The following is a 12,521-nucleotide window of genomic DNA, read 5'->3' on the forward strand; positions in this document are numbered from 1 at the left end:
GATTGTCCCTGCTTTGGTGCAAGAAGTCTTCTCATAAGGCTCATTCCAAGTAGGAAAACTTGAAAAGAGAACTCTTGTCATTGCCACTGCTACAAAATATTTTTAATTCTTCAGGAGAAAACAGGTAGTATCTGGTATTTCCAAAGTATTTTCATTTCGTGTCTTGCCACCTCCGTACCCTTAGCAACAGCCAAAGATTTTACAAATGAGACTAATACTAAAAACTACTAAAAACTACTAAAGGATAATAAACTCCACAGATATCATCATGGCCATAAATTCTGTCTTTCAATTTAAATAAAGAAACAATAAATTAAGCAAATACAGTCATCATTTTGCCCTAGGAAAAACTTTTATAATACAACCCTTACCCAAAATCTAGAGAAAATAACAATGTTTTTCCAAAGAACTTTTAACAGATACTGAATTCTTTTCACACAATTTTCTGTATCACATAATCACATAATCTGACTTTCTGCTACTGCCTTCTTCTATATGCTGGAACAATAGGATCATAATTTGTTTTCAGAGGTTAGGTATTGCTTAATAAAAGTTTGGCTATAAATAGCAGATAAAATGTGTAAATCCACGCTGTAGGACTTCCTATTTTATCTCTTTTAGTTTTGTTATGTGAAATGAAAGACTGATTAGCCAAAACACGGGGTTTTTCATAAAGCTTTTTTTAGGAAATATCAAAGCACTAATAGAGTCTAAAAATGGAAACAGAAAGAGAAGAGCAGACTATGTAATTCACTGGACTTCTACCATTGCACTTTTCCATCTCCACTCCATTTTTGGGTTTACTGATAAAGTTTACTGATAAAGTTGTCCCTGGTGAGCAGTCTCAGCACTGCAGTATCCCATCAGGGACAGGAGTGGACAGAGCTATTGCTCTGCAGTGACTGGAGGCAGAGCAGCCAGTGCAAAGCTGGAAAGCTGTACTGCAGCTAGAACTAACACATCCTGCTTCTCAGCAGGCATAAGTAACACACAATTATTATTAATACAGTAATTATGGTATTACTGCAATGTGAAAAGTCTCAGAATGAAAATACCTGTTTTTCTGAAGTGCTCTAACCTAATTAAAAGCATTTTCCATCTATGCTTCTTCATAAAATGTCAATTGGATGCTAGTAACAGCAAAAGCCTCTGGAAATCAGAACAAATTAGTAGAAAAAAATACATATAATTTCAGTAGATAGACAGATAGGTGGGAGAAAGTCCCCTCAAATAATATGGTTACCTCTTAATGTCTTATAAATGAGCCATGTTATGGAAATGGATAGAGTTGTGAATTATCACCTTTAAAAGACTGTGATCCAATTTCAAAAACACTGTAATAAGCATAAAGATGTAAAATTGTCTGAGCTCTCCCACAACATTTACACTTCCAAAAATAACCTAATCCATGCTCACTTGTTATATTCTACTTTAACTCAAGCAAAATGACCAAGCATGTTGTGTCACCACTCCTGATCACAAAGGTGAAATGAAGATTCATTACCTGTCAAGATTTAAGCCAACAGTTTCAATGTTAACAATAACATTTTCTTGAAACCAATTCTTGTTACAAGGTAAGCACTAGAATGGCTGGTTATGACTGACATTTTATCCATGTATTTAATTTATGTATAAGAGACTGAATGAGTCAGCTGAACTGCACATTTTTAAATGAGCAGTTTAAATCACAATATTTAGCTCCAGCAAGACCAGTCAAATCAGCTTTGGGTGAAAGATAGTGCTCTAATGACTACACAGTAGGACTGGTTTCCAGTTATTTTGGGATTATAAAAAAAAAAAAAAGTTACTTAAATTACTTGATGTTTCCATTGAGAGTGGGTTGTTAAATTTATATTTCTACTTTTTTTCACAAATCCTCTAATTGTCTTTGAATCCCAGCTCACCACAGTGGTCTTTCAGCACTTACAAACTTTTTCTTATGTTAATCATGCTAATTTATCCCATCAGCCTTTTGAAACTAAGGAAAACATAGAGATGAAAGCAAAGAAGTCTCTGTCCAAAAAGAACTCAGGATCTTGATTAAAATACCCAAAGAGTGCCTCAGGAGAAATGGAATTCATAAGGGGAATAAGTGCTCAAAATGGTTGCATTCATAAGCAGCAACCAACTCCCACTCTCCATCTTACATTTTTCTGAACACTTTTAAAGGTCTCTCTCCAAAGCCATTAAAATTAAGACAATTTGGAGCAGGCCCTGAACATGTTCACTGTTACAAGCAGCAAAATGGACATCCACCTACAAGAGCAGAGCTTTACCTCCAGCACCATCTCCTCTTTTGATGTATAGGGTTCTGCTTTACTTTTCATGAGTGTGTGCTCTTTTTCATCAGCATTGAAGCTTTCCAGAAGTCTTTGAGAATCATCTTTCTGAAATTCCAAGAGAAAACATAAAATGTAACACATGAGATCATACAGGTTAACTGGAAACATCTTCCACAGCAGCCTGGATACATTCATGTCTCCAACATGAAAATTATTCCAGTATTAGTTGAAAATTTTGGAAAAATACAATCTGAAAATGGATGAAAATTTTACATATTCAGATAGGAATAATTAAAATTAATGAACTTTTAAATTTGTCATTCCAGGAGTAGAATTTTAATCTGAAAAAGTTTTAAGAGGCTGTGAACCTGTCAGATCAATCCATCTGCTCTCAAAATGTCATACTACAGACTGTGGAGTCAACCTCACAGTCTGAGCTCAAACATCTCAATTACAGCAAGTTAACTAAAATTGTCTATAATTACCAGCAATAAAGAGAATGCCGAGTATTTTTTGTCCCTGGCCATGAGACTTCCTAAATGAAGCTTTATGTGTGTGGAAGTTCCTGTCATGGAGAAGTAACTATCAGAAAATGTTCATCACCTTCCTCTCCAAAAGTAGCCCATATTATTGGCCTCACTTCACAAACACAAGAAGCCACTGGTAGGGATACAGATTCTGTGGCAATGAAACCTCCTGCTATACTTGATCTTCCCTACACACTATAGAGATCAGAAAACAACACTAATGTGCCTCCCTCCAAACACAGCATTACAAAGATGTTTATTTTTTTTAGTGAAGCAAAAGATAGCAGCCACACTACATGGATGACTTTTTAAATTCTTTTTCAGGTTTTCAATTCACTGACTACTTTTGGATGTAGTCTAATGATACAGCTGCACACATTATGCATGTCACTCTCTTATGGAAAGGTTCACCTTAAATTATTTGGCCATTTGGTAGGTAAAGCAGTCCATTTTCCCAGAACACAGAGAACAGCCCAGCTTTGGAACACACTTAATCCTGTATGACTTGCCTCTGTCACCTCTCTGGATCTTAGATAGTGCAATAATTCAGACTATATTTTTGAGTTAGCCTTTTAGATGTGCTGAAGTGCAGATGCTGGTTCCTAAAAATCTACTGATGAGAAAAGAAAGCTACAAATCTCCCTCAGCAATCTTGTAATTTATTTGTTACCACGGTAAAGAGTTCTTAAAAATATCCCAGTGTATCCTGCGTACAAATCAACAAATAAGGGACTTATGCATCCTCCATGCATCCAAGTCCCATGGATTCGGGCTGTAATCTATAAAATAGTTATAACTATTATAACTTAGGCTATAATTTAGGCTGAGCAAGATGAACTGAGGCTGAGTGACAAATGTGTTGGCTTACTGTGGTGCTTAAAGATGCTTCAGGCTCCAGGTACTTGCCCTGCTACCACACTAAGGATCATTCAGCTGCTTGGGATGGAACATATACTCAAGAAAACGATCCCTGTTTTACTTTGGCTACAGAAGGCTGCAATATGTGCAGTTCAGCACCTGCTTGCTCCATAGCATTGCTGGGGCAGATAGTGGGAAGGAGGAACAGTCTGAGGTTGCCCTGATCAATTGGGGAAATCAGACCCACAGGATACAACCTTCCCACCCTGCAATGTGCTCTGTATGCACCCGCAAGCAGTTTATTTTTCCTTCAAAATAAATAACCCTTTTAGGGCAGCAGCATTGATTTTAATAGCATTTAAACATCTAAATGCATCTGAAGATCCAGACCAGGGATTACTGACAGCTTCTATTCCCTATTCACATATATGACATAAAGGATAAAATTGCACATGACTACATTTGAGTTGGTAGTGGCAGTACAATAAAGATACACCTATTAAGGCATGGAAAATGAGCAATTGAATCAGAAGGGCTTGTACTTGCACAGGATGCATTGATCCAGCATTTGAAGTGCCTCCATTACTAGCCTGATGTCTAGCTTCAAACACAACTTCAATCCTCCAACTTAAAAGCAGTTGGGAACTAGAGAATTTGTCTCTTATGTCATGTTTAATGATGATCAACACTAGCAGATACACACATGCAGCAGAGCTGTTATAAGTCAAAAAAGGTGTGGTGAAAAACCAAGCTGGACCAGACCCTGCACCTGCAGGCTGGCAGAACTCTGCAGAACTCCAAATCCCACTGCTGTGCCAGCACCAACCACTGCATCCTCAGTCCAACATGACCTAGGTCTAAGTGGGATGGGAGAATAAAGCATCAATCAGTAACAATTCTCAGAAAATATATCTGCCTGGTAGATGGGTGCCTGCCTGGTTTGGGGGGCACATGCTGCCTCTGCAATCTTTGAGTCCAAAGAAACGTTATGAAATAAAGAGAGACAAACCACAGTACTTAAAAGAGAACACCCAGTATGTTATTAACAAAATCACACACTTTAGAAAACCACGTTAGTTTGGCATCAAGCAAACCATCAGCAGTGCTCAGGCTCCCTTATTTCTTTAGGTATCCATGTGCATACTCTCAGTGCTAAGTTATTGCAGCGGGTTAGTACTAACATTCTGTGCTGTGTTGTAACATGAACTTTGGAAAAGTCTGTAAAATACTTTGGAAATAAAATTACAGGTTTAGGACAAAAACTAGCGTTTATTTTCAACTATCTCACAAAGCTTCTGCAAACCAGGTACATCTTCCATTATCCCCAAAAGCAACACTGCCTCGTACACGAAGCGATGGTTGCGAGAAGCAACTTGCCGGTCACAAATGTTAGAGATACAGGCCAGGGGGACAACACTCAGAACACTTCAACACTTTCACCGGCCTCCTTTTAGAGTTAGTCTATTTCTTTCAGCAACTTTTAAAAGGAAGTGGTGAAATCCATTCCAGCAGAGATGTGGCAGGAATTACGGGGCTCGGTACCCACGCCCGCCGCAGCGCGCACCCCGCCGCGCCGCTCACCCCGAGGCAGCCCCGGCTGTCCCGTGCAGAGGGCAAAGCCGGCAGGCGACTCCTGCCGGGCCCTCCGCCCTTCAAACCTTCCCAAAGCCCTCCTGCTCCCCCGAGCTGCTCGCCCGCGGCCGGCCCGCGCCCCCTCCCCGCCGGCCCCGCGTACCTCTCCGCCCCGGCGCGGCCCGAGCGCGCAGCGGCAGAGCAGGGCGGCGGCGGCGGCGCCCAGCAGCAGCCCCAGCAGCGCGGCGGGAGCCAGCAGCGCGGGCAGGGCCTGCAGCGAGTCCGCCCAGAACTGCAGCCCCACGGCCCGCAGGCAGCCCTCCACCGCCGCCATCGCACGGGGCCCGGCCCGCGGCGAGGAGAGGGCAGGGCATGAGGGGAGGTCCCGCTGCTCGGGGGCCCTCTCCCCTCCGCCCTCGCCGCGGTGGGAGGAGACCGATGGCGGGTGGATGCCGCGGCTGAGGCCGGGCCTGATTCGGGGCAACGCCTGGAGAAATCTCCGCTGCGCCGTCCGCACCCGCGGAGGGTCCGCCTGCTGCCATGGGGTGGCCGCTGGCCGGGCTGCTGCTGGCGCTGCTCCCCTCCGCGCCCGCTCAGCCCCTCGCAGCGGGCACCGGGCGGGGCCCGGCCCGGCAGCCCTGCGGTCGGACGGCGGCTGGGGTAAGCGCGGTGCCCGCGGTGCGCGGGTGTGAGCGGCCCCTCGGCGCGGCGGGCGGCGGCGGGCTCCGGGCGGGCCCGCGGGACAGTGCAGCAGCCCCCGCGGCCGGCTGTGCTCGGGAGCGGGACCCGGCCCGGCAGCGGCCGCTTCCCCGGCACTGCGGCTGGGGGAACGGCCCGGGAAGCTGCCGGGCGCGGGCTGGTGAGACAGCCGACAGGTTCTGGACAGGGTCCTCAGTACACTGGAGGGGGTCCAGCAGAGGGCCACGGAAGCCATGAGGGGTGTGGGGCATCTCTCTTACCAGGAGGGATTAGCGGAGCTGGGCCTGTTTATTCTATGGAAGAGAAGACTGAGAGGGGATCTCATTAATACATAGGAGTATCTCAACGGTGGGCGTCAAGAGGATGGTGCCAAACTCTTTTCAGTGGTAGCCGGAGACAAGACAAGGAGCAATGGCCATAAAGTAAAACACAAGAAGTTTCACTTCAACATGAAGAACTTCTTTTTGTTGAGGGTGGCAGAGCACTGGCACAGCTGCCCAAAGAGGTCTTGGGAGTCCCCCTCTCTGGAGATGTTCCAGACCCACCTGGATGTGTTCCTGTCACCTGCTCTGGGTGACTCTGCCTTGGCAGGGGATTGGGCTGGATGATCTCCAGAGTTCCCTTCCAACCCTCCTGATACTGTGTCTGTGCTTTGCTGTGCTTCTGAGCAGAGGCCCTTGGTGTTTATCTAGTCACAGCACCTCGGCTCAGTAGTGTCAGTCTCCAGTGAGGAGTGCAGTAGCTGTTAAGATGGAGCTTTTATGTTCATTCTTTCTCCTTATCTAGGCTTGTGTCTGTCAAGCCATCTCAAAATGTGTTGACATAGTTATCTTTTGCCCTTACTGTACAATGGGGATTAGAGTGAGTTACAAATGTAGTTTGTTGGTAGGATTACAGAAAGACTAATAAACAGGAAATAGTATTGCAGGAAAACAAACAAACAAAACCCTCCCAAAACCAGGACCCTCCCCAAAACCAACAAACAGCACACCAAATTACTTTACCAGAAGAAGGCAAAGAAGAAAATTGCCCCTAACGTGCTGTACTGTAACAGTGGTATTGACATAAGTCAGTACTTAACATTACCCACATGCAGTGCTTGGTAGCAAACAGAAACAGTCAATGTGGCTGATGTCACCAGGCTGAGTTAGATCCCTGTTAATTACCCACATTCCTACCTCTCTATTAGCTCCTGCAAGGAGGAATCTTTGATAAACAAGAACTTGCTTGTATGACTACTGCTTCTTGATCAAAACACTGGGCAATAGAACTCCTTAAAAACATTGGTTTCTTCTACTGATGTTTTGAGCTGTGATTTCTGTTGCAGTGTCTGTGGTCCAGCCACAGGCAGGAGGCTGTCACAGATTGCCTTGCAAGCTGCAGTTTTAGCATGTGGCCCCTTTGAAAGGGTCTGTGTAGTTCTCTGGAGGAAAAATGAGTGTAATGTCAATGGGCTCAATATCTCATATTGACACATTCCTGCTGCCTCCAAATGATCAGATTTTCCTGTGTCCTTAAATAGGCCTCTGAAAATGTCAAAGAAAGATTAATGAAAGCAAACTAATAGTCAGCCCAGCTCCACTATTGTGCAGGGGCTCATCCTGATAATATGAAGTGTAAGTACTATTTGAGCCCCAAGTGTGCATATCCACACTGGGCTACAGAGTCTCATACTGCTTAACAAGCTGTGGGAGACCTCTAGAGCCAAGTTGTGTCTCTTCTGCTAGTTAATTTTGGAGAAACTCAAGGCTTTGTAGGATAGGCTTCTGTGTAATTGTGTAATTGAGGCATAAATTCAGCGTTCAATAAAGTTCAATAATAGATATTTATGAAAAGTATTTTTTTAATAATTGCATTCTTCCAGGTTTTTGAAGATGATCTGTGGCTTCAGAAAGAGATGGGATGCATAGGAATGGCAGGTATGCAACTGTTTCCTCTCTCTTTTCAGCATTGTGGGGTCCCAGGACTCACAGGGCATGTGTGAGAAGGTGAGCAGGGGCATGGAACTGTGCCCTGCTGACATCATTGGGACTCTCAGTCTTGAGCTACAGGGGAGTGTTTGCACAGAAGTTAGGAACAAGGGTGCTTTAGGTTGGCTAATGGCTCATTCATCTTCATTCATCTAGAATGAGGCCCTTGTGAGAAGGCTTCATTTCATACTCTGCTCTGCATCATTTTCAGGAGGAGCCTTTTTTCATTATTAAACATAATGGTATAGGGGAGCACCCTCTGATGTCCAGAGTTCAGGTTTGTGAAAAACCCAGACTACTTAAAGCTGATCAAGATGTTCATTTTCAGAAGCTAGCTTAACCCCTGTGCATTTACCAGCAGTGTTGCAATACCTATTCTTGAAGCTATTTTTATAGACTTCTGGAGCTGCAGTGGCTGGACCACTTTGTCCTGGACCAAAGACTGATTGTTAAAGACTGTTAGATGTAGTGGGTTAAAGACTGATAGATATAGAGGGTCTAGAGGTACTGCTGGGATGTTGGTAAATCTTCACAGCAGATATCAAGTATTTTTGTCAGCTTGTTTTTTTCCAGTATTTATTCAATGTACAGTGAACATCTCCAGTGGTAGTTGCCTAATCTTGTTGAAACAGGTACCACAAAACTTAGAGGAGTCACTTTGAGCTTGATGTCACTGCATCTGAGGGCTGACTGCCACAGGCTCTTTATGTAAATTTGAGCAAAACACTCTGTTTCTCTGAGTCTGTTCTTTAATTTCTATGTAGGTATTATAAATAGTGTTCTACTTCACCTGAGCATGGTAGAGATGAGTATATCCTCAAAGGTTGGGATGTCCTCATATAGCACATTAACAGGGCAGCACTGTGTTAAATAAACCTCTCCATCACTATGGTTCCCCAAGAGATTATTTCATGACATGTGTTTGCCTAGAAATTACATGCTTTGAAGCAGTTATCAAGTGAGATACCTCTAATTTCTTTGCCCGGTGCCATGGCTAATTCACAAATGAGTTTATTAATTTAAATATGAAAGCAAGTAATTCAGATTTGCTGAGCTTGTTTTTTTCCAGTGTTTATTCAATGTCATCTTTGCTGTGTGCATCCTGCTTTGTGATGGGTTGCAAATTATTCATGTAGCATCCACCAAGAGAGGAAATGAGTGTGGTTTTATACTTAAGAAAAAACTTCTTGCCCTAAAAAAAGAGTTGAGGATTTTGATATTCAGTACCATTTTGTTAGTGGTTAAAATAACATGGCCAGCAGGACGAGGGAAGTGGCGTCCCTTTGAACTGGACACTGGGGAGGCTGAACCTCAAATCTTGTCTTCAGTCATCCCCTCACAACAAGAAAGACATTGAGATATACTGGGGTGTGTCTAGAGGAAGGCAACAAAGTTGGTGAAGGGTCTGGAGAATGAGTCTTAAGAGGAGCAGCTGAGGAAGCTGGGGTTAATTAACCTGGAGAGGAGCCTCTGGGAGGACCTTCTCACTTTCCATACTACCTGAAAGGAAGTTGTAGTGAAGTGGGGGTCAGCCTCTCCTCCCAGGTAAGAGGTGACAGGATGAGACAAAATGGCCTCAGGTTGTGCCAGAGGAGATTTAGTTTGGATATTAGGAGAAATGTCTTCATGGGAAGGGTTACCAGGCTTTGAAAAAGGCTGCCCTGCCCAGGGAAGTGGTTGAGTCACTGTGCCATCCCTGGAGGTATTTAAAAGATGTGTGCTTCAAGATGTGGTTTAGTGGTGAACTTCACACTAAAGTGCTAAGTTTGCAATTGGACTTAATCTTAAGGGTCATTTCCAAACTCAATTATTGTGATTCTGTGAAATTCTGGCATTTTGTTAGTAGGTGAATGTATGTGTTAAATGAGTGCAACAAGCACTGAATTATATGCTTGATTTTATAACTGAAAACTGTCCCATTCTAGTAAATATCAATTTTTAATATATTTAAAACTTAAGATTTTAGTGATTTGCCTAATCAGAGTATTACACTCTTTAGGTTTTACTGAAGAAGTTCTTGATGCATAAAACCTTTGTCATTGAGTCTGGCAGCGTGCTGAAGTGTGAAATGGTTTGTGACAGCACACTGATCTCAGTGTTTCTTTTGGAAGCTTTTTTGAGTTGTTTCTGCATAAGATGAGAAAAGACAACCCCAGACTATTCCTGTGACTGAGGAACACAGTGGATTTTTCAGAGCTATATTTGAGTCTGCTCTGATTTATTCAAAACAGACCTGGAAAGTAGATTCGTTTTTTCTTGTTGATACCCATAGTTTCTTTGACATTGTAACAAGAAAAGCTAATGGCAACATTCAAAACTGAATACCGTAAATTGCTACCTTTGCCTGTTCATTGTTGTGTGTAATTGAAAGGACTTCAAATTGGATCTTGTATCCTGGATGGTTTTCAAGACAGGGAGTAATTTAGAACAACAACAACAAAAATATAGCAAGTGAGTATATTTAACTCCTGTCTTACCCACTGAAATAAAGCAAAATTGTTCAAAGCTTTGCTGATAAATTTGTGGTGGGTAAGCAAGTGAGACTCTGGAATCTGAATTGAAATATTCAGCCCTTGAGAGCCATAAATTAGAATTAATGTCTTAGTTAAATTGTTGGGATTTTTTTCTCATTTTTAATTCTGAACTTGAAATTTCACAAACTTGTCAGTGTCTTTGCTTTCCTACTGTAATTTGGCATTCTACTGCTTAGAATGGGCTGTAAAGGTATAGGAGCCTTAAGGACATACTGTAGTTTTTGATGTAAACTTATTGTAAGATGATTTTAATTTTCTCTTATCCAATTGCTGTAGCCGAGAGTAACCTTCACCTTAACTTCTATTGTGATGTTGTGTGTGCAGTTCTGATGGTGGGTGGTCGATGGCACTGACACATTCAGGACTCAGCCCCCTGAATCCAATGGTCAAGGCTTGTGCTGTGCCAGGTCCATGTCCTTACACAGAACTAATTTCAAAGGACAGTGTGCTGACCACGATCAGGGGAAAATTTCTTTTCTTAGAATGCCCATCCTTCTACCCCCAGTCTGTATGAACACAGATCCACTTCCACCACACTCTTCATGCAGCAAGTGCCTTTTGTACCAGGTTGGATCCTCAGTATTTGCTCTCCCTGAGCAGCAAGTGAATGCAGTGAGGGCTGGGAGTGGGTGCACTCCTTCCTAAGCATATTGCCTGGGCCTTGAGTGGCAGCTGGAAGCCCAGAAGAGCAATATTGCCCAGAAGGCAATAGTGCACAGAGCTGGAGTGGCAGGTAACAGCCTAGGGAGAACAGCAAAGAAAATTGAACATCAAGTAGCAGAGATTGCTCTGATCAACTGGTCATTTGTCATTTTGTAAGGTGGTGGAAGGTGCACATGGGGGACTGGCTGAATGCTACAGGAATGTGAGAGGTAAAATGTTACACCAATATTGCAGCTGTTGCAGCTATATTAATATGTTTTTTGTGTTTTCATTTTGAAATTCAATGCAAGGTCTACCTACCAGCACTGGTAATTAGCTAGGAATATACAGTTTAAGACAGGGTTCTGATGTATCCGCTTATATTGGGTTTATGTAGAATCAAATAATGGGAAAACGTTTTGTTAATATGCTAATTAAAAGTAAGATAAAATATTTAACAGCTTGATAATGCCTTGTAAAACAGAGGAATTTTTAATTAAAAAAAAAAGCAAAAAAAAATTTTTTCTTTAAGATTGTGATATTGTCTCACAGCTTGAAAGAAAGTGAAATTACTGTCTTTGTTTGATGAACTGTTTGATTTGGCATCTTTGGAGATGTTTACAGGAAAGCCCCAGATGAAGCCCCATGCTCTGGTAGTTTGCTTGCTGGGAAATGTTTTGGCCTGAGGTGCTGTAGTCAGGGAGTGCCTGGTGGCAGCCTGGCAAGCCCAGCTGAGAGGGGCTGCCTGGGCTGTGCGCAAAGCTGAAACTGTTCCCCTGCCCTGCAGAGGTTTTCTTTCAAAAAGGGGTGGGAATCATTGCCATTTAGAAACCAATGAAAATTATGACCTTGCAGCCTGATGATGGCTTTTTTGAAAACAGCCAGAAAAATTATGAAGATTGAAGCTGTAGGAAGAAAAGAGTGGAAGGAACACGGAGACTTCAGAGTCACTGTCAGCACTGGGATGCATCTCTGAAGGGGCAATGTCGATGGCACCATGGAAACAAATTGCACTTCTGAGCAGCATCCAAAAGAAAGCCCAGTGCTTTTCAGTGAAAGGTTTCAGCAATCAAGTGTTAGTATTTTCCAAATCTGATTAATCTATTTGTTAAGGGAAAAAAAAAAAAAGTTTCAGAACAGAAATCTAGACTATATGTGAAAAAGACAGAATATATTATGGCTGTACCATCCTTTCTCAGATATTTAGAGTCTAGCGTTTCAAGCACCCAGCAGACATCTGCAATCCAACATCTACAATAGGAACTTACCTGAAAAGAGATAGTAGGTGAATTGATAAATACAATTATGTTGGCTGATGTTAAATATGCAGCAAGTTATGTGGAAAAGCAGTTAAGTTCTTGTAGATTAGCTGTTCCAGTGACAGTTAAATATCTGTGGATCAGAAAAAAGTTATTTTATTTAATTGACTGTCAATAC

At 42.7% G+C, this 12,521-nt stretch overlaps 2 protein-coding genes across 7 annotated transcripts in view; one reads left to right on the forward strand and one right to left on the reverse strand.

Annotated features, from left to right (window-relative positions):
• Positions 1-5,573, reverse strand: part of EVC (EvC ciliary complex subunit 1) — a 50,110-nt gene extending 44,537 nt beyond the window's left edge. For all 3 annotated transcript variants that reach the window (XM_071447155.1, XM_071447154.1, XM_071447153.1), the window contains exons 1-2: positions 5,403-5,573; positions 2,277-2,387 (exon numbers count right to left, since the gene is read on the reverse strand). In XM_071447155.1, the coding sequence (XP_071303256.1) occupies positions 2,277-2,387; positions 5,403-5,573 (282 nt within the window). The remainder of the gene's footprint in view (positions 1-2,276; positions 2,388-5,402) is intronic.
• Positions 5,574-5,768: 195 nt separating this feature from the next.
• The window catches only part of EVC2 (EvC ciliary complex subunit 2), a 60,638-nt gene continuing 53,885 nt past the window's right edge, over positions 5,769-12,521 (forward strand). For all 4 annotated transcript variants that reach the window (XM_071447148.1, XM_071447152.1, XM_071447149.1 and 1 more), the window contains exons 1-2: positions 5,769-5,899; positions 7,803-7,857. In XM_071447148.1, the coding sequence (XP_071303249.1) occupies positions 5,780-5,899; positions 7,803-7,857 (175 nt within the window). In that variant the 5' untranslated portion in view covers positions 5,769-5,779. The remainder of the gene's footprint in view (positions 5,900-7,802; positions 7,858-12,521) is intronic.

Source organism: Agelaius tricolor, unplaced genomic scaffold, assembly GCF_023055355.1.
Source record: "Agelaius tricolor isolate 1412-34295 unplaced genomic scaffold, bAgeTri1.0.p SCAF_24, whole genome shotgun sequence".
Lineage (NCBI taxonomy): Eukaryota > Metazoa > Chordata > Aves > Passeriformes > Icteridae > Agelaius > Agelaius tricolor.